A 27,329-nucleotide genomic window follows, 5' to 3' on the forward strand; every position below is an offset into this window, starting at 1 on the left:
TCACCTACAGTTTCATCAGAAAGAGCCTGTTGAAGCCAGGCTTACATAAAAATAAAAATCAGTGGTTGATCTTAATCTAACTAGAAAGTAAAGAGACACATACAGTTTCTTCAGCACAATATAGGTTTGTCGCAACAAACCCAGTCCAATTGGCCCTCTCTTTAGAGAACCACTTAAACACAAGCCCTCTTCAAGACCAATTAGTTCAAAACCCTAAATAGTAAAATATAACAAAACAAAACACAAAAACAAAAATCAAAACCACCAACTTTGCAAACGAAAGTTGAACAATGTGTTCATGGTGAAGGCAGGTGAGAAAAAGGAGACGGTGTTCTCCGTGTTTAAGTAGTGGTGGTGAGGGTGAATAACTGTGAGCGGTGGTAATGAACTGGGGGTTCGTTGTGCTGGAGTAGTGGTGGCGGATTTCATTTCATGAGAGAGAGTTTGGCATATGGAATGAGCAATAACAGCATCCACATTTATAACAATTTTTTTTTCCGTCTTAAATGAACCCCACTTAATTTTTTTATTAAGTCACTTTTTTTAATAAATTAAACCATCCAATCATATTTTTTAAATATCCACTGTATATTCATCCAAAAATTTTAAAAAAAAAGAAAGGAAAAAGTTAAGATACAAGGTGTTTTTTTTACCACGGTGGTTTTATTATACCACCCAACAAAAGATCAATTATCCAAAAGCACTAGATTGTGGTTTTTAGAAAAGAATCGATTTCTACTGTAATATTTGAAGATTCTACTGGATATTTTGTAATTATATACCGGCAATTTACTATTGATATTGGATTTTTAGCAACAAAAAAAAACAATTGCACCCACATTTGACAAAAGCAAACTTAACTTCTTTCATTATTTAAATAAGAGGAAATACAAGGAGGAATCTCATCAAATAACATGCGTCGAGTTCAAGAATTGGCCACCTTAGCTAATGTATGAGCAACCAAATTCGCCTGACGCTTTACAAACTTTACCTCAAAGTGGGGAAAATCTAGTAAAAACAACTTAATAGAAGAAATAATACAATTAAACTCTGAGTTGCCACATGCGTTTGATCTTAAACCATGGACAACCAACTGCGAATAACTTTCAAACAAAACATGGCCAAGGTGAAGGGTGCTAACACCTTGGATAGCTTCCTTGAGGGCTAAGGCCTCCTCTTCTAGAATAGATAATGTACCACCATCCTAAGCAGCTCCAGCAAGAACAAAATCACCATGATCATCGCGAAGGCACCACCCACGTTTGTTGTACCTAACTGACGGTTAAAACCCGCATCCACATTACATTTAAAGAAACCATTCGGCGGAGGATTCCACTGTAATAAATTCTCATTAATACCTTCGGAGTGCCGAATTTGTTGAGCACAAAACCATTCTTGCCACTTGTGCAAGGCTAGCCAACCAAGTTTAGTAGCTTTTTCTTTCTCATTATTCAGAACCCAATCATTTCTATTCTTCCACAAGCCCTCTATCATTACTGCTACTCTACCAGCAAGATTACTATCTTCCTTGCAACAAATATCAATAATAACAGATTTAGCATCTTGAAAAGAGAGAGACGGGGGATTATAATATCATACAAACCTGCTGCCCGCCAAGAGGAAGTTGCTTCCAAACACCCAAAAAAGACATGTCAATCATCTTCGTAACCGTTATCACAAGACGGACAGTTAGGAACGCATGGAACATGATGTTGACGGAGTCGCACTTTCGTCGGTAGACATTCCCTACAAATCCTCCAAAGGAGATGTTTAACTCTAGCCGGTGCCGATATCTTCCATAAGTTATTCCAATTACCATTCACGGTCACCCCTTCATTTCTTTTCCTCGCCTTCCTCCAAATGCGATACCCCGACCTGACGCTATACGATCCATGTTGTTCTTCCTTCCAGACTAATCTATCAACCATAACATCCTCTACCAAGGGAACTTGTAAGATATCTTTTGTAACTGTAACATCAAACAAATCACGAATAACCCTCATATTCCACTATAACATTAGGCAGCAACAAATCCTTAACTGTAATATTGTACGCACCTTGCACTTGCGGACCACCCAACAACCCTCAATATTACCGCGGAGCCAAGGTTCATGCATGACTTTTATGTTGCTCCCATCGCCAATACTCCACCTGCAACCCAATATTAGAACCTCCCGAGCCTTCCAAATACAACGCCAAACAAAACTGGGGTTATAACCAAGAGTTGCATTAAAGAAAGAAGTTCTCGAAAAGTACCTTGCTTTGAAGACTCTGGACACAAGCCTGGGGATTAGACATGATAAACCAGCCCTGTTTAGCTACCATAGCCATATTAAAAGCTCTAAAATCCATAAACCCCAAACCGCCTTCGTCCTTCAAACATGTCAATTTATCCCATGTCATCCATCGAATTCCCTTACTATTAGATCCACCTCCCCACCAGAAGGAATTAATCATTTTCTCAATGTCATCAATCACACCATCCAGAAGAAGAAAAACACTCATAATATAAGCTGGGATAGCCTGAAGAACAGACTTAATCATAGTATCTTTACCTGCTCTGGATAATGACCTACCCCTCCACGAATTAATACGCTTCCAGATACGATCCTTGATAAAGGAAAAAGTAGCCTTCTTACTTCGACCTATCAAAGATGGAAGCCTCAAGTAAATACTGGTTCCAAGAACATGACGGACCCCCATAACATTAGCCAGGTCCTCTTGTGCTGGGATGCTCAAATTGCGACTAAAGAAAACTTCCAACTTTGACATATTAATCTCCTGTCCAGCCGCCTTGGCATATAAATCAAGTAACTCCATTATATGACGAACTTCTAAAAGTGTAGCCCTGCAAAATAGAAAACAATCGTCAGCAAAAAGTAGATGGGACACACTGGGTGACCCTCTACAGACTTGGATACCATGGATGTCGCCCCTGGCCACGGAGCTCTTTATAAGTGTAGTAAAGTCCTTCCGATATAAGAATGACGAGATAAGGAGACAGTGGGTCTCCTTGCCTTAATCCTCTTCCTGGTTCACTAGGTCCAACACTATCCGAGTTTACCAGCACATAATAGTTCACCGATGTCACACACATCAACATCCAATGGATCCATTTATCTGCAAAACCCAATCTTACCAGCATCCCTTTTAGAAATCCCCAATCCACCCTATCATAAGCCTTACTAATATCAATCTTTAGAGCTAACGACGCTTTCCTACCAACCGTCTTTCTTTTGAGATGATGAATAATTTCTATTGCAATCATCACATTATGTAAAATAGATCTACCTTCCACAAAAGTCGATTGTTCTTCAGACACGCACTTATCCAACACTTTCTTAAGTCTATTCGCCAAAACTTTTAACACAATCTTATAAATCACGTTACAAAGCGAAATAGGCCTAAATTCTTTCATTGTTCTTGGTTTAACACATTTAGGAATTAGGCAGATATTTGTGTCATTTAAAGAAGTTGGAAATAATCCTTTTCAAGCCAAGCAGAGGCTGCCTGGAAGATATCCTCGCCACAAACTTCCCAGTATTCCTGAAAAAACGCCGGACTGAAACCATCCGGCCCCGGTGACTTGTCTGGATGCATATCAAAAATGGCTGCCCGAACTTCCACCAAAGTCAACGGCTGGAGCAGCTGGGCGTTGTCACCTTCTGTAATTTTCCGGTGAATCAAACAAAGAATTGGGTCGTAGCTCCCTGTACCAAATGGTTTATGGTTATACACTAACATAGTAAAATAATTTTACATTGTCAACCAATAATAATAAATTATTCAGCCATGTCATAACAGTAACTTAAAATTTATAATATGATGTGACAGGATTCATGGTGGTGATTGGTTGACATTTTACACTGTTAGTCATGTATCATTTTCTCTTTTTTTTTTAAATACGAGTATATTATGTTAAAATATTACTACTAATTGAGAGATGTCGGTTTGGGTGTCACGTAAAAATCTTAGTGTAATAATCGTATGGGGGCTCTCGTATATATCAGAAGATATCTATCTATTTTTCTGGTGAAAAATATTTGATCCTAGTAATGACACTCAAATTTCACAACATACGTTTGTCGCATGTGCAATATAATTTTAGACAATATGTTTCTTTACTGAAAGTCAATGAAGCACGGACACGATACAAGTATCGGATACGATACGTATCCGATACGGCGATACGTTACTAATTGAATAATACAAGATACGATACGTTTAACATACGCATATAAAGATTAAAATAAAATATTTAGTTAAATTATAGTCTAACAAAACCACTCTCATAATAGAACTTTCAATACATAACTATATTACTAAAAAAAATATTAAATCTAAGATAGTGGTATAGTCTCAATGTTGGAAAATGTTAGTCATGTAAATAGCCACTAATAATAGCCACTAATGATCAATATTATTGAATTGAAAAATTGGAAAATGTTAGTCACATAAATAGCCACTAATAATAGCCACTAATGATCAAATTATGAAATTAAATATTAGGAAAGTCCCAACTAATGATGAATTTAATTAAATAAGATATTTAAAATTGATAAAACAAATTATTGGAATATAAATATTAGGAAAGAATTAAATAATGAAATAAAAAATGACTATTAAAAAATAAAAAAATAAATGAAGAGTCATTAAAAAAATAAAATCTGCAAAAAAATTGAAGATCACGTATCGGGACGTATCGGAAGCGTATCGCAGCCGTATCGGATTTTTTTTTTATTTTTTTTTTAAAAAAAAAAATCGGATACTCCTTCGATACGTATCGGCGGCGTATCGGAGCGTATCGGCGTATCGGAGCGTATCGGATACGATACGACAGGAATTTTGAAGTATCGGTGCTTCATAGCTGAAAGTTTTCCTAGAAATCATTTTATTGAAAATTACAATTCCTGATATTTTTTCAGTTTATTCCACCTCAGTAAGGAGCAAGACACAGCTTCACTCAATTATGTAATTTCATTAAAAATAATATACAAAGGATTGATGCAAAATTAGATCCTATGCAGAGGATAGCCCTTCAGGAAGAGATTCATTGTCCGGATCAGGTCTAAGAAACCTTCGACAAGCATGAAACACAGCTGAATGGAAGCCACTTGGGTTGTCAATGAACACAAAATGTCCGGCCTGCAACACAAGTTATTAATTCTGTTAGTTCTAATAAACAATAAAAAGATTTTCATGTTTTGGGTAATGGCAAAAAAGATACCTGAGGGACCCTGATAATTTCACATGGAACTTTCATTTGCACGCGAGCTTTTTGGGCACCTTCATAATCCATCCAATCTTCATAACCATATATGAATGTGGTCGGCACCTTCCAATCTGGAGCACTGCAACAAAGTGATGTAGGATCAAATATTACACCCGAAGTCAACATTATTATTAATAATCAGGTAAAGGGGTGTCCGTCTTTGAAACCATAGAGGTCAAATCTTAACAAGATGTTGGAAAATATTGGGATGTCTATGATTATTAAAGTCTTGAAGACAAAATCATTCATTGGAAATCGGAATCCATTTTCTTAGCGAAACAATTAATCAGATGGGAAGAGAATGATTGACAAACCTGTGAAGAAGGGGCATCCTAGCAAATGCTCCAAAGGCAAAAATATATTTTAAACACAGCTCACCACTAGCTTTGGCCGCCAATGTATGATAAACATAATCTTTAATAGATAGAAAAACAAATTAGAATTAGAATACTGTTACATTTAAACCATATATCAGTTTACTGTCTTGCCATACCTGTTAGCAAACTGGATTCCTCTTCAAACAGTTTTTGCCCAGTCGAATGTGTCCCAAACCTAGCACTTGTATATTTGCGAACCATGTTTGGACCCCAAGGACCTAAACCTCTGCCACAAATGCATAAAAAAACTTAGTAAAATCACTATAATACCACTGACATTGGTATGCAGAATGGTGATTCCATTTTATACTTTATTCTATGGGATGAGTATTCTCATGCTTGTTGGCCAAAAAACATGTAATGCTGATTCCTTTCAATTTCCACAGAAACAGACAATTCCTTAACCCAATGGGAGGGATTGGTGATTCCATGCTTCTTGGAATAATATTTAATTCCATATTTTCTAGCTTTCCCTCATTTATTTAAACCTATTACTTAGTTTATAAATCCGATATCAGAAGTAGCTGCATAAAGAGAATGAACACTTTTTTCCTCGGAGTAGAAGAATAACTCCATCCCCTCTTTCGCAGAATCTACAATCCCATATTTGATTTGAGTACTAACAATAGAAAATAATTTGCAACTTCCACACAATCTGCAATCCCATATTTGATTTGAGTACTAACAATAGAAAATAATTTGCAACCCAAGCAACAGGCTTCTTCAGCCTGTAACCATAATACGAGAAAATAGGACATCATGTTCATGGGACCATAAAGCTCTTGCGTATGCAGAATCCAACAAAGACTCGAATCCACAATGGATCTTTTACAGGGCGGTTTACCACTTGTGACCTGTTGGTCAAGTGGAGGCAACTCCAAGTTTCCAACCATTAATTAAGACAAGGTCTCATTCTATAAGATAAAAGTTCTTCCAAAATGGTTCCATCAACAAACTGAGGTATAACCAATGAGCCACAAGAACCAATATAATAATGGAAAATGGTATATTTTCTGACAAACCTAAGCCTCATTATAAATGGAATTATACACAAACATCACAAATAATCTTAAACTGTCTGATTATAAAAATTATGCTAAGTTATTGTAGGATGATAAAAATGGGACACAATATACCTGACAATCTTTTGAGGCGTAAAATTAGATTCCCATAGACGGTTCAGAACTGCTCCCTTCCATGTTGCTCGAAACTTTGCAATAAAATCAGTCTTCGCATCTGATTCTGACGTAAACCCAGCTGGTCCCACCAAAATTAAGTGTTGTACATGCTCAGGGTGCTATATTCAAATGAATAAAATATACATCATATTGATTAGTAGAAGAAAGTTATGGAGTTGATAGTATTTATCATTTTAAAGCAATGCAGCAACAGACTAGTTACCTTGAGCGCATATTTGGCAGCAACATAGCCACCAAATGAATGTCCAAGTAGTATGAAATTGCTCAGATTTTTGGCTTTTCTCCACTCCTCAAAAGAATCAATGAACCACGCCTCAGTTTCTGCAAGATGAACAACAAATTTTAAGTAGGTATACCGTGAACATAAAGTCGAGCAACAAAGTAAAATTCTAAATTCTAAATCAACTGTAGCATCACATTCTCTCCGGTAACAATGTAAGCATAATTTTTAACTAACCTTCAGTACTTTTGCATGTGAAATCAGGCCTGCTTGATCCACCCCAACTGCCAAAAAAAAATACAAGTTTCGTCAAGGCTTACAAGTTAAATATACATGCCTCAATTTGATAATGCCTCTCCACTCAAAATTTATAGCCCCTTAAAGCACTGAAACAACATACGTAGTATTAGTAAAGTACCTAACTAAGCTCAAAAGCATTCACTCACTCATTTCAGTTTCCTTGAAACATCAAATATATTTTCCAACAAAGTGTGCTTATACATCTAATTCACCATTCTTCCCTTACAATAGAATGGATCATACTACCAGATAAAGCATATAATATAACAGCTCAGAAAAGTACTAGGATGTATAAACACAACTCACCCAAGTTGATCAACAGCAATGATTCTGAAACGAGAAGCGAGAGCATCAAAATTCCGAAAGAAGAAACCCTGAGAAGCCGCATATCCATGAACCATAACAAGCGTAGGCGAATCAGGTTTACTATCAAAAGTAACCGTGTTGATAAACCGCGGCTCATCGCTTGATGACCGGAACCATCTTACTTTGGATCCAGGAGGTCCAGAGCCTATATTAACACGCTCTTGAACATGCCCAGTCCTACCAAACCATCAAAAACAGCCAAATAAATTAGTACATGTTTGGAAAAGTACTTTTAATAACTATCACCCAAATAAATTACATTTTTCCGTCCCTAACTTGAAGCAAAACTCATTTTAATCAAATTTAACATTACAAAATGAAATTTAACCAAACATAACTTTAATCCAAAATTGCATATTCAGATGAAAGCATACAAAACTACAATCCATCCGAAGCTCCAAATCAGAGAGTGTGTATGAAATTGATGATATAAAATGAATAGCGAAGAATTGAAGATAATTAGGGTTTAGAAGCTGTAAAAGAGGGGTGAGAAATTGAAATTACTTGATAATGGAGAGAAGGCGTTTCTCGGCGGCGATGATGTGATCGGTAGAAGTGGGAATCCAACGGAGTGAAGACCAGAAGCTTCTAGATTTGGAAGATGAAGCGACGTCGTTTTGTCTAATTTCTTCCGCCATTTTCGATGAATATGAACCACCGGCTTTGTTACCGTAGAATCGATTCTATGGTTCAGAATATGAAGACGGTAGATTGCGTAGGAAGCAATTCCAAAACGCGCTTAAATTGAAAGTGTGGAAGAGTAAACGTGATTAATTGATTAATTTTTAATCATCACCGTGGGACAAACAGTTGGTTATTTGAAGTAACAGAGTCCAGATAAGTTTCGAGAAACAACTGCTTACGCAGGCCGTGACGCGCATCCATGGCGGCAGTCAACGCGTATATTTGGCAGGAAAACTTATATCATAGGATTAGTTAGTGGTGCTCAAAACCAAACCAACCCAATAGAAAACCGCAAACCAAACCAAACCAAACCAAACCGAAACCGCAAAAAACCGCATTTGGTTCGGATTAGTTTGGGTCATTTTTTAACAAAATCGCACGGTTTGGTTCGGTTTGCGGTTTGTATTTTGTAAACCGAATCAAACCGCATTATGTTACAACCTAAATTTTACTTAACTCACATTCAACCCAAAATTAAACCTATTATATATTAGCCTTATGAATACGAACAATTTTCTCATCCTTACACATATAATTTCAGTCCCGATCTTCTCAAATCTCTAATAACATTATTTCACATTCTTTGCCACATACATCTTCCCTCTTCTTCTATAATCTTTACTCTCCTATATTCTTTCTTTTTCACCTTCTCATTTTTATGTAAATGTTCCGTATATCAGTTTCATTTTTATCGCACATCTTCTTCTATAATCTCTCAACACTTTTTCTTTTTCATCTTCACTAATTTTTCGTCTCTTCTATTTTTTTGTTTCATTATAATAATTTTATATTTTTTTATGCTATTATTTTATGTTTAATATTCCACTTTTGTCTAATTTAATTTTTACATATTACATGGAAAATTGTTGTCAAAATATGACGAGTTTTGTTGTTATTTGTTAGTGTATGAATGTCTAAATATAAAATTATGTTGTCATATATATATATATATATATATATATATATATATATATATATATATATATATATATATATATATATATATATATATATATATATATGTATGGCTCAATAAAATCTTTGTAAAAAACCGAACCAACCGAACCAAATCAAACCGCATTAGTTTGGTTTGGTTTGATTCGGATTTTTTTTAAAAGTCAACCAAACCAAACCAAACCGCACTATTTTTTCTCTTGCGGTTCGGATGATTTTTTTCGTCAAAACCGCCCAAACCGCACCGCGAACACCCTTAGGATTAGTCGTTTTTTCAATATAACGGAAAAGGGATAATAATTCGTTTTCTGTCCAATTAATTTTTTTTAAGAAAGAATAAATATATAATCTAATCTAATACTCCTTCTGGTCCCATTTATAAGAAAAGATTCTCTTTTTAGATACATTGAATAAATAATGTATCTAGACAACATATTGTTCAGATACATTATTTATTCAATGTATTTAAAAATGGAATCTTTTCTTATAAATGGGACCGGAGGATCTATTTAATAAAACAATATAAGTTGGTAATCACAATTAGACCCTTTTTAATTTAAGTTTTTTTTTAATTACAAGGGTATTTGTGAAAAGTCGGTCATTTAATTTGAAAATTTCTCACCTCACTTTATAGCATTTAACCGCACCACCGAAATGACAAAACTACCATGGTGCTTCCGTAGATGGATCTTCGAAAACACCTTTTTTTGTTTAAGTTTACTTTGTTCCATAGATGCATATACGGAAGCATTCCGTAGATCCATCTACAGAAGAGTTTGATGTTATACTTCGCGTCAGACTTTTCCCTCCCCATTCTTCAGTTTTCACTTATTCTCTCTCAAAAATCCTCCCAACTCAAAAATCAAACAACTCCCATCCGTTGCATTTTTTCTCTCGAGTTCGACCGGCAATGTCAACATCAACAACCTACACATTCCATCAAGTTCAAATATCTATTTAATCAGTAAGTTTTCGGTATTTCGAGTTATTTTAGAGTAGTTGTGAAATCGAATTAGAATTCGATATTTAGGTGTATAATTGATTGGATAGGTTTAGAAATAGTGTTTATAGACAATGTAGGTAATATTTTAGGTTTTAGACGTACGATCAAGGCACAAAAATGGTTTTTCTGGTGATTGAACAGTGGAAATATGCCATTGTTGCGTTCTCTGCTTTCAGTTGTTTCCGTAGATGGATTTACATAATAGATGTACGTTAGGACACTTCCGTAGATGCATCTACGGAAACACCCAATGTTTTTGAAAGAAAAGTCCTTTCGTACATCAGACACACCCGCTTCAGCCGGGCCCATTCCTTCACCTGCACCAGCCAGGCCCACTCCATCACCCGCTCCAGCTGGGCCCATTCCTTCACCTGCATCAGCCGGGATCCGTGGAACACTTGACGCTAGGGGTAGACCCCGCAGAGTCCTTGGTGGACTCGGAGGCGGAGACAGAGGTGGAGGACATGGGCAGGATGGTACGCAGGATGCTACCCGGCATACTCAGTAGTTTTTTGGATGATGTATTTATATTTGTTTTGTTTATGTATTTGATGATGTACTCGACTATGTATTTGACCAACATTATTTATATATTGTATTTTTATTGGTCTACTTATTGTTGTTTTTATATGCATTTCTGAATTAAAAAATGTGTGTGTTTAAAAAATGGAATTTTCAAATGAAAATGACATGAATTCAAAAAATAGCAGATTGTTCTGTAGATGCATCTACTGAACACTCTGTTTTCACTACCTTCCGTAGATGCATCTACGGAAGTATTTTTAAATTGAAAAAAGGTGTGTTTAAATATGATTTCTTTGACTTTGTACGCTTTCGTAGATGCATCTACGGAAGAAATCAATTTTTTTAAAAATATGGGGTGCTTCCAGAGATCCATCTACGGAAGTTGGGGGCAAAAATAGAAATTTCTATGGTGTGTAAGAAATCCATGGGTTGGTTGAGAAATTTTCTTTAATTTTGCTGATGTGTCATTTTGTTATGCTTTTTTAATTTATTTTTTTACATGTTAAAACACATTTTAGAAATTGAAAGGACAAAATCTAAAATAAATATTCAAATGAATCATGAATATTGTCTTGATTAAGTGAACCTTTCACTTTCTGAATGTATTGAGTAGTGAAATGTCACATTAAAAATTAAAAATTGTAGTGTTAGAGTATTCTCTTTAAATCTCATTGCACTATATTATCATTCAAATAACCAATTCCCTATTTCATCTCTTTCATTCAAGAATTCTCTCTTCCATCTTTTCTGACGCCGTGACTAAACTATTGGTGAATCACTTTGATGTTTTCGATTTTAACCTCTTTTTTGTTCTTGAATGGTCTTACATATTTGTTTTTTTGCTGGAACCATCGGTTTTGTTGTATATGTGTTGATAATCGTACAGGTTGAATGGTGTTCAAGGGCATGCTCATGTTTCATAAATGTTGTATTGTTGTTCATTCTTTTTTGAATGTTGTATAATGTTAAATGGACTGACGACTCAATATATGGAAAAGATGGTATAATTATAAGCTGCAATTGAAATATGTATAACGTTTTTGAATCTCTGTTGTTGTTTTAGCTTTACATACAAAGCAAATGGCACAACCAATTGAGTATGTTAGGGATTTATATGATTCCAAATGTTTGTGGAAAATAGCTGTGAAGTGTAAAGAATTATGGTATGTCACAAAGTTTCTCTAACAAGGAGTATTTGGAAATGATTTTGATTGATGCAAATGTATGATGATATTTCATGGTGAATTATTCTTATATTTAGTTGATTATTGCCTTTCAACTGTGTATGTCTCTAATGTGTCTTTAACATATTTGATTTTATAGTGTGACGTGATCCAAGTAATTGTACCACCGCATTTGGTTTCGAAACACAAGTCCGCTCTTTTTGTTGGAAATACCTACATCGTGCAGAATTTCAAGGTTCCCAATAACTATTTCTCTTTTTAATTAACCAGTCATAGTTATAAGTTAGTATTTTGTGGTTCAACTTCAGTAAAGATTACAGATTTGCCCGACATACCTGTAAATCACTTGAACCTAATGTGTTAGTTGGTAAGTTATTCATATAAAATTGTTGTTTTTGGTATTTATTCCTTACAAGGCAATTATAGTTTTATTTTTTCTTAGATATTTTTGGAGGGGTTACTAAAATCAATCATACCCAAATTAATGCTCAAAACAACAAAAACAAGATAATATTCACTATAATTGATATGAGGTATGTACCTATTATTCTATGATTAGCTTTTGTATTTAATTAACAAGCATTTGGGTTTACATATTGACCTTAATATATGCTTGATCAAATATTTTACTACAGTAAGTCATTTTCTAATGTACTCTTTGGAATGAGCTTGCACCCCAGCTCTACAATTACTATAACAGCCGGAAGAATCAAGGGAGCTCAAGGTATTGTTGTTTGCTAATTGTAAAACACTACATTATGTCAGTTGCTTCACTGAATTTCTAATATTATCATTAATAGCCATATTCTAATGTACACATGTAGGTTTCCTATTGATTGTATCTAACGCATGGAATGACACAAGGTTGACAATCGATGATGTTAGAATTGTTGAAATTAAGCACTTGAAAGAAAGGTGATTGTTTTTCAACTAAAAAATTAATTTTCTTATATGATATATTAGTTATTTGATCTTGATTGTCTGACTTTTATGTTTTGTTTTATTAATCACAACATGAAAGGGAAGAATCCTTTGTTATCTTCGTCCAACTTGCAAGTTAAAATTTTCATGAAAATTGGCTTGATGTCTTTTTCTATTGCATTATATACTAAATATAAAAGTATCGTAATTACAAACTATAATGAAAAATATTCTATTGTCTAATTTATCTAACCTATTTTAGGAAACTAGATAATTTACAATAAAGGATTAAATCAATTCCTTATTAACATCCCCCCTCAAATTGATGTGAATGGTCAATAAGCATCAATTTGCTAACAAGAAACTGATGGCGTGGGCGCGGGACACCTTTGGTAAGAATATCTACAACTTGAAGTTGAGTAATGACATGAGGAAATGTTATAAGTCATCATCATAGGCATCACAAACTGAATGACAATCTACTTCGATATGTTTGGTGCATTCGTGAAAGACATGATTTGCAACTATTTGGATGGCACTTGTATTGTTGGCATAAATTGATGTAGTCTATGTTTGAGGAAATCCAAGTTTAGCCAAAAGACCACGTAGCCAAATAATTTTCGAGCAAGCAGCAGACATGGCGCGATAATCATATTCAATAGAGAATTTATAGACTCTTGTTTGCTTCTTACTTTTCCATGAGATCAACGAAGAACCAAGAAACGTTCAACCACTGACATATCAACAAGTGTCCAGACACCTGCCTAATCGGCATCACTATAAGCATTAAATTTAAAAGTTATTTCAGTGGGGAAAATTTGACCACAGTGAGATGTTCCTATCAAAAAGTGAATTATACGACGAACCGCTGTCAAGTGAAAATGTCGAGGAGAATGACATGAGGAAATGTTATAACATGAGGAAATGTTATAAGTCATCATCATAGGCATCACAAACTGAATGACAATCTACTTCGATATGTTTGGTGCATTCGTGAAAGACATGATTTGCAACTATTTGGATGGCACTTGTATTGTTGGCATAAATTGATGTAGTCTATGTTTGAGGAAATCCAAGTTCAGCCAAAAGACCACGTAGCCAAATAATTTTCGAGCAAGCAGCAGACATGGTGCGATAATCATATTCAATAGAGAATTTATAGACTCTTGTTTGCTTCTTACTTTTCCATGAGATCAACGAAGAACCAAGAAACGTTCAACCACTGACATATCAACAAGTGTCCAGACACCTGCCTAATCGGCATCACTATAAGCATTAAATTTAAAAGTTATTTCAGTGGGGAAAATTTGACCACAGTGAGATGTTCCTATCAAAAAGTGAATTATACGACGAACCGCTGTCAAGTGAAGATGTCGAGGAGAATGCATGAACTGACTTACTTGCTGAACAACAAATGATATGTCAGGATGAGTAATAGTCAAGTAATTTAGGCTACCCATAAGTTATCGAAATAATAAGGGAGCAAGCAAAAGATCTTCATCATCATCACGATGATATTTAACATTAACCTTAAGAGGAGTATCTACCAGATAACCTGATTGAAGACCATCCATATAAATCAAACATGTAGCATACTTGTGTTGATGGAGAAAGATGCTCTTAGATGTAGAGTGAACCTCAAGACCAAGAAAATAATGCAGTTTACCAAGATCTTTCATATGAAATGAATCTTGTAATTTTTATTTAATTCTTTAAATGGAAGCATGATCATAACCAGTAATAACCATAACATCAACATATAAAAGAAGTAAGACGATTCATGTAGATGTGTTATGAATAAATAGAGAGGAATCATATTAATTTTGAGTAAAGCAGAACCCAATTATAGTGGATCGGAATTTTTCTCATGCCATGCTCTTGGTGTTTGTTTCAAACCATATAAGGAGCGTTTAAGCTTGCAAACACCCTTGGATGAAGAGAATAGGCCTTGGGGAGATGTCATATAAATATATTCAGTAAGATGACCATGAAGAAAAGCATTATTCACATACATTTGATGAAGAGACCATTCATTAGAAGCAAATATAGATATTACTGTTAGAACAAGATTTGTTCTTATCAATTATCTTAGTTTTGATGATAACAATAATATGAATTTTGCTTAAGATAATATGGTACTCTAATCCAATGCAATTTCCTTTTCAGGAAATATATAAAGAGTACGCATAATTCAGCGCTCAGAAGTTGTGTCTCAAATGGTTCAGCATGCAACATCAGAACATGGTCTGGCAAGACATCAGAAGATGGTCGAAGCAGAATCAGAACATGGGTCTATGGAAGCATCAGAAGAACATGAGATCAGAAGCACTGAAGATCAGAAGATGGTATCACGCAACAGAAGCACTTCAAGATCAGAAGATGCTATGCACCAAGCTGTTTGACTCTGATGATATTCAAACGTCGTATTCACAAACATCAGATCAGAAGGAAGTACACGTGGCAGACTACGCTGACTGACAAAAGGAACGTTAAAAGCTACTAAAGGCTACGTCAGTAGACACAGCGTGAACAAGGCTCGAGGTAGTTGACAAAAGCGTATAACATTAAATGCGATGCTGTACGGAACACGCAAAGCATTAAATGCATTCAACGGTCATCTTCTCAACGCCTATAAATATGAAGTTCTGATGAGAAGCAAGGTTAACGATTCTGCACCAAAACATCTCATATCAAACTTGCTGAAACGCTGTTCAATCAAAGCTCAGAATCTTCATCAACTCACTACATTGCTGTTGTAATATTTTAGTGAGATTAAGCTTAAACGATTAAGAGAAATATCACAGTTGTGATTATCGCTTGTAAGAAGCATTTGTAAACTCTTAGAACTGATTACATTAAGTTGTAAGGAACTAGAGTGATCGTGTGATCAGTATACTCTAGGAAGTCTTAGCAGTTGGCTGAGCAGTTTGTAACTAGAGTGATCAGGTTGATCAGAATACTCTAGAGGAAGTCTTAGGAGTGAACTAAGCCTAGAGTGATCGTGTTGATCAGTAGACTCTAGAAAAGTCTTAGAGGGTATCTAAGCAGTTGTTCCTGGAGTGATCAGTGTGTGATCAGAAGACTCTGGAAGACTTAGTTGCGGACTAAGTGGAAAACCATTGTAATCCGTGCGATTAGTGGATTAAATCCTCAGTTGAGGTAAATCATCTCTGCGGGGGTGGACTGGAGTAGCTTTGTTAACAGCGAACCAGGATAAAAATAATTGTGCAATTTATTTTTATCGTCCAAGATTTAAAGTCACACTTATTCAATCCCCCCTTTCTAAGTGTTTTTCTATCCTTCAATTGGCATCAGAGCGCCGGTTCTAAGGTGCAAGCACTTAACCGTGTTTAGAAAAGATTCAGGAAGAGAAAAACGCTTCATTTAAAAGATGGTTGATGAAAGTGAAAAGTCTACACCTACACCTGCATCTACATCTGGCTCTGCTGAGCAATACAACGGTAACAATGGTTATACTAGACCGCCGGTATTTGATGGTGAAAACTTTGAATACTGGAAAGATAAACTGGAAAGTTACTTTCTGGGTCTAGATGGTGATCTATGGGATCTTCTAATGGATGGTTACAAACATCCAGTAAATGCCAGTGGCGTGAAGTTGTCAAGGCAAGAAATGAATGATGATCAGAAGAAGCTTTTCAGGAATCATCATAAATGTAGAACTGTTTTGCTGAATGCTATCTCTCATGCTGAGTATGAGAAGATATCTAACAGGGAAACGGCCTATGACATATATGAGTCCTTGAAAATGACTCATGAAGGAAATGCTCAAGTCAAGGAGACTAAAGCTCTAGCCTTAATCCAGAAGTATGAAGCCTTCAAGATGGAGGATGATGAAGACATTGAAAAGATGTTTTCGAGATTTCAAACTCTGACTGCTGGATTGAGAGTTCTTGACAAAGGATACACCAAGGCTGATCATGTAAAGAAGATCATCAGAAGCTTACCCAGAAGATGGGGTCCTATGGTGACTGCATTCAAGATTGCAAAGAATCTGAATGAAGTTTCTCTGGAAGAGCTGATCAGTGCCTTGAGAAGCCATGAAATTGAGCTGGATGCAAATGAGCCTCAAAAGAAAGGTAAGTCTATTGCATTAAAATCCAATATCAAGAAATGCACTAACGCTTTTCAGGCTAGAAAAGAAGATCCTGAAGAATCAGAATCTGAAGAAGAAGATGAACTGTCCCTGATCTCCAGAAGGCTAAATCAACTCTGGAAGACCAAGCAAAGGAAGTTCAGAGGCTTCAGAAGTTCAAGGAAATTTGAACGTGGAGAATCTTCTGATGAAAGAAGATTTGACAAGAAGAAGGTCATGTGCTATGAATGCAATGAGCCTGGACACTACAAGAATGAATGTCCAAATCTTCAGAAGGAAAGTCCCAAGAAAAAATTTCATAAGAAGAAAGGTCTTATGGCAACCTGGGATGAGTCAGAAGATGATTCAGAAGATGAGCAGGCCAACTGTGCGCTGATGGCGACAGAAGATGACGGATCAGAATCTACATCAGAATCAGATTCTGAAGAGGTATTTTCTGAACTTACTAGAGATGAGTTAGTTTCCGGTCTAACTGAACTTCTGGAACTCAAGTCTCAGATTAGTCTCAAATACAAAAAGCTGAAAAAGCAATTTGAATTTGAAACAAAGAAGCTTGAGTTGGAAAATTCTGAATTAAGAGAAAAACTTTTAAAATTATCCAATAATGTTGGATCTCCTTCTGATTCAGAAAAATCCACTCCTAGTCTAAACCATATTCTGAAAGAATATGATTTAAGTTTCAGGAAGTTCTTATCTAGAAGTATTGGCAGAAGTCAGCTAGCTTCTATGATATATGCCGTGTCTGGAAACAAAAGAGTTGGCATTGGTTATGAGGGTGAAACCCCATACAAACTTGAACCTGTTGATGAAATGAAACTCACATACAAGCCATTGTATGATCAGTTCAAGTATGGCCACTCACATGATATTAGGCACACTTCACATGCTCAAAGTTTTCACATTACACACACTAAGAAGCATGTGACACAACCTAGGAAATATCATGAAACTCACATTAAGAATTATCATGCTGTTCCTCCTATTGCTTACAATGTTAAATCCAAGTTCAATCAGAACTTGAGAAAATCTAACAAGAAAGGACCCAAAAAGATGTGGGTACCTAAGGATAAGATTATTCCTATTGCAGATATCCTTGACTGCAAAAAGGACAAGGCACAACATGTCATGGTACCTGGACTCTGGATGCTCGCGACACATGACAGGAAGAAGGTCTATGTTCCAAGACCTGGTGCTTAAGTCTGGAGGAGAAGTCAAGTTCGGAGGAGATCAGAAGGGCAAGATAATTGGCTCTGGAACTATAAAGTCTGGTAACTCTCCTTCCATCTCTAATGTACTTCTTGTAGAAGGATTAACACATAACCTCTTATCTATCAGTCAATTGAGTGACAATGGTTATGATATAATCTTTAATCAAGAGTCTTGCAAGGCTGTAAATCAGAAGGATGGCTCAATCCTATTTACAGGCAAGAGGAAGAACAACATTTATAAGACAGATCTGCAAGATCTTATGAGTCAGAAGGTGACTTGTCTTATGTCTGTTTCTGAAGAGCAGTGGGTCTGGCACAGGAGATTAGGTCATGCTAGTTTGAGAAAGATCTCTCAGATTAACAAACTGAATCTTGTCAGAGGACTCCCTAATCTGAAATTCAAATCAGATGCTCTTTGCGAAGCATGTCAGAAGGGCAAGTTCTCCAAACCTGCATTCAAGTCTAAGAATGTTGTTTCTACCTCAAGGCCATTAGAACTCTTGCACATTGATATGTTTGGCCCAGTCAAAACAGCATCTGTCAGAGGAAAGAAATATGGATTAGTCATCGTAGATGATTATAGCCGCTGGACATGGGTAAAATTCTTGAAACACAAGGATGAGACTCATTCAGTGTTCTTTGATTTCTGCATTCAGATTCAATCTGAAAAAGAGTGTAAAATCATAAAGGTCAGAAGTGATCATGGTGGTGAATTTGAGAACAGATCCTTTGAAGAATTCTTCAAAGAAAATGGTATTGCCCATGATTTCTCTTGTCCTAGAACTCCACAACAAAATGGAGTTGTAGAGCGAAAGAATAGGACTCTGCAAGAAATGGCCAGAACCATGATCAATGAAACCAATATGGCTAAGCATTTCTGGGCAGAAGCAATAAACACTGCATGCTATATTCAGAATAGAATCTCTATCAGACCTATTCTAAATAAGACTCCTTATGAATTGTGGAAGAATAGAAAGCCCAACATTTCATATTTCCATCCTTTTGGATGTGTATGTTTTATTCTGAACACTAAAGATCATCTTGGTAAGTTTGATTCCAAAGCTCAAAAATGTTTTCTTCTTGGATATTCTGAACGCTCAAAAGGCTACAGAGTATACAATACTGAAACATTGGTTGTAGAAGAATCAATCAATATCAGGTTTGATGATAAGCTTGGTTCTGAAAAACCAAAGCAGATTGATAATTTTGCAGGTTATGATATTGACATATCAGAAGTTGTTGAGCCAAGAAGCAACGCATCAGAAGCAGAGCTTCACAGAAGCAAAGAATCTGAAGATCAAGTATCAGCTTCTCTGGAGGATCTAAGTATTTCTGAAGAACCATCTGTCAGAAGATCATCCAGACTCATCTCTGGTCATTCAGAAGATGTCATTCTTGGAAAGAAGGATGATCCAATCAGAACAAGAGCATTCCTTAAGAACAGTGCAGACTGTCAATTAGGTCTTGCATCTTTGATCGAGCCAACTTCTGTTGATCATGCTCTAGAAGATCCAGACTGGATAATTGCTATGCAAGAAGAACTAAATCAGTTTACAAGGAATGATGTTTGGGATCTTGTTCCTAGACCAGATGGATTCAATATAATCGGTACAAAATGGGTCTTCAGAAACAAGCTCAGTGAGAAAGGTGAAGTGGTAAGGAACAAAGCCAGACTGGTGGCTCAGGGTTATAGTCAGCAAGAAGGGATTGACTACACAAAAACCTTTGCACCAGTGGCCAGGTTAGAATCTATTCGTCTATTAATTTCTTTTGCCACTCAACATAACATCACTCTCTATCAGATGGATGTTAAGAGTGCCTTCTTAAATGGTTATATAGATGAAGAAGTTTATGTCCATCAACCTCCTGGTTTTGAAGACTCTATGTCTCCTAATCATGTTTTTAAACTTAAGAAATCATTGTATGGATTGAAACAGGCTCCCAGAGCTTGGTATGAACGCTTAAGTTCTTTCCTTCTGGATAATGGTTTCACTAGAGGAAAAGTGGACACTACTCTCTTTTGTAAAACCTTTAAAAAGGATATTTTAATTTGTCAAATATATGTAGATGATATTATTTTTGGAACATCTAATGCTACACTTGGAAAGGAGTTTGCTAAGTCTATGCAGGCTGAGTTTGAAATGAGCATGATGGGAGAACTCAAGTATTTCCTTGGAATACAAATAAATCAAACATCAGAAGGAACGTATGTTCATCAAACCAAGTATGTGAAGGAACTTCTGAAGAAGTTTAATCTTCTAGACTGCAAAGAAGCCAAAACTCCTATGCATCCAACATGCATCCTAGGTAAGGATGAGGTAAGTAAGAAGGTAGATCAGAAGTTATACAGAGGTATGATTGGATCTCTTCTATATCTGACTGCTTCTAGACCTGACATTCTGTTCAGTGTTTGTTTGTGTGCTAGATTCCAATCAGATCCTAGAGAATCTCATTTAACTGCTGTTAAGAGAATTCTAAGGTATCTGAAAGGTACTACTAATGTTGGCTTAGTTTACAGAAAATCTAAAGAATACAACTTAGTAGGATTCTGCGATGCTGATTATGCTGGAGACAGAATTGAAAGAAAAAGTACTTCAGGAAGTTGCCAATTTCTTGGAAGTCATTTGATCTCCTGGTACAGCAAGAAGCAAGCAACTATTGCTCTATCAACAACAGAAGCAGAATATGTCGCTGCTGCTGGTTGTAGTACACAGATGCTCTGGATGAAGAGTCAGTTAGAAGATTATCAGATATTTGAGAGTAACATTCCTATATTCTGTGATAATACTTCTGCTATATGTTTATCTAAGAATCCTATTCTTCATTCAAAAGCTAAACATATTGAGATAAAACATCATTTCATAAGGGACTATGTTCAGAAGGGTGTTATATCTTTAAACTTTGTTGATACAGACCATCAATGGGCTGATATCTTTACAAAACCCCTGGCTGAAGATAGGTTTAAGTTCATTCTGAAGAACATCAGTATGGATTTATGCCCAGAATGAGAAGATGAGAAGTTCTCATGTATGAGTATCTTCTGAAATGAATGTGGAACATTTCTTTTAATCAGAAGTTCTGAATGAATTCTTTTAGAAATTATGATTCGGTTATTACTAACGTTTCATTGTCTAAGTTGATTCAGAACCTCTTTTAAAGCAAAACAGCTGTTACGTTTTATCTCGGGATGGTAAACCTGTCGTTACTATTCATGGATAAGCGCGCGTGCAGTTGAAGGGACGCCGACCATAGGTAACTGTGCTAGTCACCTCATTTGTCCTTATTATCTCTCCTCTTTTCACGCAACATTAAATGTTTTTCTTAAATTGCTTCACTTTATTTTCTTTTAAATACTCTTCAAAATGGTTTTTGGTTTCCTATCTCTTTGTTTTCCTCTTAAAGTTTTTTTTTCTCTCTCTCTCTCTCTCGTTTTTCATTTCTTCTCTCAAAACCTAGCGTCTGTTGAAGCTCCATGACTCAAAGGCGACAGATCTCTGTGCATCTCGGGATGGCTCTTCTAATACCGCTCAAGTCAGACTCTTCTTTGATGTTGTTATCAACTTTCATCCAAAGACAGAAGACTTTCTTGAGTTTTAGGAAGATATGCTCAACTTCTATGTTGAGTTTCTTGACCGAATGTTGTATTTTTTAATTTTTGTAGTCATTTCCTCTTTGGAAATTCTACTTTGTATTTGCTAGGAATGTTTTTCATCTTGTTAAACATAGGAACCTTTTGTAATATCTTTTGATTATCTATGAAAAGTTTCCTTGTGTTTTACATTCCAGTAAATGTTTTCTTTTGTCGTTTTATGCATCTGAATCTTTTTAAATTTTCTTTTTGATGTTATGACAAAAAGGGGGAGAAGATAAATGATAAATGATTTGATTAAATCTATCAGTTGCTGGGTAAAGGCTCCCACACATTCACTAACAAGAACTGCAAGTTCTACATGGTTTAAGTGTGTTGCAGGTACAAAGAAGTGAAGAAAATCTTCAGAAGCAAACACTAGAAGCAAAACCATAAGAAGCGTTATTCTGTAAAAGGAATAAGCTCTTGGAAACTGAAGCAAGCTGAGTGCTGTCAAGCTTCAGAGATCAGAAGCAAGAAAGAAGAATGAATCAGAAGCACTGATAATAGAATTTGAATATCATTGTCTATCCTGTTCTGACAAAATTCTATTTGCTCTGATACATATAATGTTATGGCTCTGATACATTATTTGCTCTGATACATTATTTCAGCCTATATGGCTCTGATATATATAATGTGTTCAAACATACATTTTATGTTCTAACTCGTTCATGCTGACTTTTGTCGTTTAGTTTTTGTTCTGTAACATTTCAGGATGTAGAGATGCTCTGATGATGCTCTGGTACATTCAACAATGTTCTGATACAAATCTAGCATGAAGTGATGTTTGGTAGACATTCAAAGTTCTGAAGCTATCCGAGGGAAGCAGAAATCAGAAGATGTGAATGTTCCAAAAGATCCAGAAATTCAAGTTCTGAAGCTGTCCTGAATGGAAGCAGAAATCAGAAGCTGTGAATGTTCTGAAGATCAAAGAAATTCAAGTTCTGAAGCTGTCCTGAATGGAAGCAGAAGTCAGAAGCTTTGAATGTTCTGAAGATCTAAAGAAATTCAAGTTCTGAAGCTGTCCAATGGAAGCAGAAGTCAGAAGCTATGAATTCTCTGAAGACAGAAGCTTATATGATCGTCTCTACCGAAATAATCAGGGAAGTCTTTTATCAAAATTCTTCGTGTATTTATTTCAGGGGGAGATTATTTATCTCAGGGGGAGATTGTTAATCTCAGGGGGAGACATATTCATATGCTTATGCTATAGCTGTGTAATTTGTCTTTTGCCGTCTACTCTTTCTGATCGCAAATTCATATCATTTATATATGTTTTTGTCATCATCAAAAAGGGGGAGATTGTTAGAACAAGATTTGTTCTTATCAATTATCTTAGTTTTGATGATAACAATAATATGAATTTTGCTTAAGATAATATGGTACTCTAATCCAATGCAATTTCCTTTTCAGGAAATATATAAAGAGTACGCATAATTCAGCGCTCAGAAGTTGTGTCTCAAATGGTTCAGCATGCAACATCAGAACATGGTCTGGCAAGACATCAGAAGATGGTCGAAGCAGAATCAGAACATGGGTCTATGGAAGCATCAGAAGAACATGAGATCAGAAGCACTGAAGATCAGAAGATGGTATCACGCAACAGAAGCACTTCAAGATCAGAAGATGCTATGCACCAAGCTGTTTGACTCTGATGATATTCAAACGTCGTATTCACAAACATCAGATCAGAAGGAAGTACACGTGGCAGACTACGCTGACTGACAAAAGGAACGTTAAAAGCTACTAAAGGCTACGTCAGTAGACACAGCGTGAACAAGGCTCGAGGTAGTTGACAAAAGCGTATAACATTAAATGCGATGCTGTACGGAACACGCAAAGCATTAAATGCATTCAACGGTCATCTTCTCAACGCCTATAAATATGAAGTTCTGATGAGAAGCAAGGTTAACGATTCTGCACCAAAACATCTCATATCAAACTTGCTGAAACGCTGTTCAATCAAAGCTCAGAATCTTCATCAACTCACTACATTGCTGTTGTAATATTTTAGTGAGATTAAGCTTAAACGATTAAGAGAAATATCACAGTTGTGATTATCGCTTGTAAGAAGCATTTGTAAACTCTTAGAACTGATTACATTAAGTTGTAAGGAACTAGAGTGATCGTGTGATCAGTATACTCTAGGAAGTCTTAGCAGTTGGCTGAGCAGTTTGTAACTAGAGTGATCAGGTTGATCAGAATACTCTAGAGGAAGTCTTAGGAGTGAACTAAGCCTAGAGTGATCGTGTTGATCAGTAGACTCTAGAAAAGTCTTAGAGGGTATCTAAGCAGTTGTTCCTGGAGTGATCAGTGTGTGATCAGAAGACTCTGGAAGACTTAGTTGCGGACTAAGTGGAAAACCATTGTAATCCGTGCGATTAGTGGATTAAATCCTCAGTTGAGGTAAATCATCTCTGCGGGGGTGGACTGGAGTAGCTTTGTTAACAGCGAACCAGGATAAAAATAATTGTGCAATTTATTTTTATCGTCCAAGATTTAAAGTCACACTTATTCAATCCCCCCCTTTCTAAGTGTTTTTCTATCCTTCAATTACAGTGCAAACAATTATCATTATAGCCACCAGTGCAAATGTCTCATCATAATCAGTTTCATATTCATGCTTGTTTCCTAGGGCAATCAAACGAGCCTTGTAATGTTTGAGGGACCCATCAGAATTCAATTTCATAGAATACACTCATTTGAAGCAAATGAGTTTGACATTAGGAGGAGAAGAGACAATATCCCATGTGAAATTCTCTTGAAGAGCCTGAAGTTCCGCATTCATTTCTTTTATCCAACGCGCATCTGTCACAGCTTGTGAGTAACAACTAGGAATATATATGCTAGATAGTGTAGTAGTTAAAGAAGTATGTGAAGAATCATACATGTTTGATGAATATCTATCAGATGTTCAAGATATATGATAAGTGCCAAGTGTAGTTATTTTATGTATGTAAATAGTTGCACTTATCGAGAATTTTTGTTAATACCGTTTGAATAATTCCTCATTTTAGTGTATATTTGTATTGTTTGTGTTTTGTTACGTTTTCATGTAAATATGTACTGTTTGATAGCTTTGTTGTCTTTTTGTAGGTATTTCAGCGTATTTAGAGCTTTGAGGAATAAAGTGTCGAAGGCATGGCTGCGTACACGTTTTTGAAGAAATAAAATTTGTTGTTCTGTTGAGGGTGCTTAGCGCGGTTTTTGGTGCTTAGCGCAGCCTGGGAGCTAAAAGAGCTTGGTTTGGCAGAAGGTTTGGCGCTTAGCGCGGGTTTTTGGCGCTTAGCGCGCTCATCAGCAAAGGCGGTTTGATCAATAAATGATGGCGTGCTTAGTGCGGTTTTTGGCGCTTAGCGCGGTCTGCGATTTTCAGTTTTTGTATAAAAAGCTTAGAACAGATTTTTTTAAGGTTTTTATCATCCATTTCCCCCTTGGAGTGACTCTGATTCATTTTTGATAGTTTAGAGGCTTAGGAAACATCATTGGGTGCTACATCTTGTCGATTAGCTATGAATTTGTCTCGATTTCTTTGACACGGTGAAAGTTTCCGGTTCATCTCCTTCTTCCCTATGTTCCATTCTAATGGTGGGTTTTGTATGTATATTTTTCCTCTCTTGTATGTGCATTTTTTGATTTTGGAATCGTTTATATATTCACTTTACAAATCATCATTGTTGTTGTTCTTGCTCTTTTTACTTAAATGCTTCAGATTTGTATTATTGTAGAAATAGACATCATAGATCTTGATTAGGAATGATAACTATTAGTTTCTAAATTGCAGAAATAGATTTGGGGCTAATAATCATAATGGGTATCGAGTTTAATGCCTCTATGTTGTTTGTGTCGGTGGAGAAATCGTCGATGTGAATGATACGGTTGAGCTCTCGTCGGTGTTGCAGAAATAGACACTGATGTTGCGTCTCGAATGATGCCCGATGATTTTGATGCGTATTGTGAGTGTTGAGCGATAGATCTTCAAATTTAAGTATTTGACGGGTAGAATGAAATGCAATTCCATAACTATTTCTCTCATACTATTAAGATTGTTTATTTGTTTTTATTTATTTTTCTCGTATTTTACTTTCCGTAACCCAATCATGAAACTTAGAATATGAGAACATAGAACGAAAGTTTTTCTCTACCAATCTCTGTGGACTACGATACGATATAACATATATCACCCGGTAATAATATACCTATTACTTTTTGCTTGCCTCTTTACCGCTTCAACAAAATGGCGCCGTTGCCGAGGATTGGTTTTGAGATTAATCGCATTGCGATGGTTTCGCGTTTTAAGTTTTGTAAATATGTTCATATCGTATATTTTGTGCATATTCTCATACTTGTGTATTTTTGTATATTTATACATGTTTATGTTTTCATACTTGTACATGTTTGTGTGTTTGATTTAGTTTCTCTTTACTTTTGCTATTTAGCAAGGTGAAGTTGGCTAAATAAATTGAACTCGGATAGTTTGTAAATTCTAAATCTTCACTTTTCATTTTGTTTAGCCAATTAAGGATTTTGTAAATATTGTATTTTATGTATACTTGTGTTTTTTCACATACTTGTATATATTTTTTCTTTTGATTCGTTTGTTAAGTGTTTAGTCAGGTCGCTTTCTTTAGGTTGTGTTTGTGCGTAAGCATTGGCGTGTCGCGAGGAAGTTACTTACCATTCGCGAAACAATAAAAGGCGTCGAGCTAACGACTTAAAACGAGCGCTTGTTGGGAGGCATCCCAACGGTTTTATTTTTTCTGTTTTTCTCTAAATGAGATGTATAGGTGTTAAGTGGAGGCTGCACTGAAAAATTGGTCTGCTGGACTGGTTTTGTTTTTCTGGTGTAACGCAACCTGGGAGTTTTGTCCAGTGAACTCTTTTTAATGGTTCACTCGGCTCTCCTTTTTCCCACTTCCACCAAGGCTCTATAGTGTAGTAATTATTAGTAATATGTGTTAATTCTTTTGTTGTTGTTTAGACTCAAATTTTGGCCCGATTACTTGAAGTCGCATTTGGTAATTCTCCAATTTTGATTGATTCAACATGCCAATTGTGCGGTAATGATTGTTCAAATTTGTACATAGCAAGGTACTCATTTATCACTTTCTATAGCATAACATGTTTAGGAGACTTTTCATTTGTACAATTTTCATATTATTCATTCTTTTTGCATAGCTTGCTCATGATTTGAATCACATTAGTTTCCCCTTTTTACCATAAATGTGAGGTGGCTTTCCATTGTATACATATGCGAATGACCGGCATTTCTTGTTTTAACTGGATATTATTATGTTTAATCTGTCGTTTGTATTGATTTTGTGAATGCATGAAAGTGATCAAGACACTTGTTTGATTTTGAGCACAACTA

The 27,329-nt window shown here is 35.9% G+C and overlaps 2 protein-coding genes across 8 annotated transcripts; one reads left to right on the top strand and one right to left on the bottom strand.

The window, feature by feature from the left end:
• Window positions 1-4,874: 4,874 nt before the first annotated feature.
• Window positions 4,875-8,626, bottom strand: LOC131660240 (probable 1-acylglycerol-3-phosphate O-acyltransferase). The gene is made up of 9 exons (XM_058929427.1): window positions 8,239-8,626; window positions 7,675-7,911; window positions 7,306-7,352; window positions 7,051-7,169; window positions 6,786-6,946; window positions 5,766-5,875; window positions 5,587-5,686; window positions 5,228-5,351; window positions 4,875-5,145 (listed from the first exon to the last, which is right to left on the bottom strand). The coding sequence occupies exons 1-9, from the start codon at window positions 8,370-8,372 to the stop codon at window positions 5,020-5,022; spliced, it is 1,158 nt and encodes a 385-aa protein (XP_058785410.1). The 5' UTR covers window positions 8,373-8,626; the 3' UTR covers window positions 4,875-5,019.
• A 2,970-nt stretch (window positions 8,627-11,596) lies between these two features.
• On the top strand, window positions 11,597-25,925 carry LOC131660241 (uncharacterized). Of its 7 annotated transcripts, none has more exons than XR_009300768.1 (6): window positions 11,597-12,122; window positions 12,224-12,319; window positions 12,527-12,617; window positions 12,720-12,808; window positions 12,909-12,999; window positions 25,055-25,925. XR_009300768.1 is itself a non-coding variant. In XM_058929429.1 (6 exons), the coding sequence occupies exon 6, from the start codon at window positions 16,397-16,399 to the stop codon at window positions 18,314-18,316; it is 1,920 nt and encodes a 639-aa protein (XP_058785412.1). In that variant the 5' UTR covers window positions 11,597-12,122; window positions 12,224-12,319; window positions 12,527-12,617; window positions 12,720-12,808; window positions 12,909-12,999; window positions 13,268-16,396; the 3' UTR covers window positions 18,317-18,433. The 7 variants fall into 7 exon arrangements, 6 of the variants coding, with proteins under 6 accessions (XP_058785412.1, XP_058785413.1, XP_058785414.1 ...); XM_058929429.1 differs by lacking the exon at window positions 25,055-25,925 and adding an exon at window positions 13,268-18,433; XM_058929430.1 differs by lacking the exon at window positions 25,055-25,925 and adding an exon at window positions 15,172-18,433.
• The last annotated feature ends 1,404 nt before the right edge of the window (window positions 25,926-27,329 follow it).

Source organism: Vicia villosa, linkage group LG3, assembly GCF_029867415.1.
Source record: "Vicia villosa cultivar HV-30 ecotype Madison, WI linkage group LG3, Vvil1.0, whole genome shotgun sequence".
NCBI lineage: Eukaryota > Viridiplantae > Streptophyta > Magnoliopsida > Fabales > Fabaceae > Vicia > Vicia villosa.

Bases quoted from the DNA above. Each gene is read 5' to 3' on its own strand.
- LOC131660241 (XM_058929431.1), top strand. From the start codon at position 16,397: ATGGTTGATGAAAGTGAAAAGTCTACACCTACACCTGCATCTACATCT.
- LOC131660240 (XM_058929427.1), bottom strand. From the start codon at position 8,372: ATGGCGGAAGAAATTAGACAAAACGACGTCGCTTCATCTTCCAAATCT. The intron at 7,170-7,305 runs GTTAGTTAAAAA...TTCATCTTGCAG, and splicing joins CACATGCAAAAGTACTGAAG to AAACTGAGGCGTGGTTCATT. The intron at 5,876-6,785 runs GTATATTGTGTC...CATTTGTGGCAG, and splicing joins ACGCCTCAAAAGATTGTCAG to AGGTTTAGGTCCTTGGGGTC.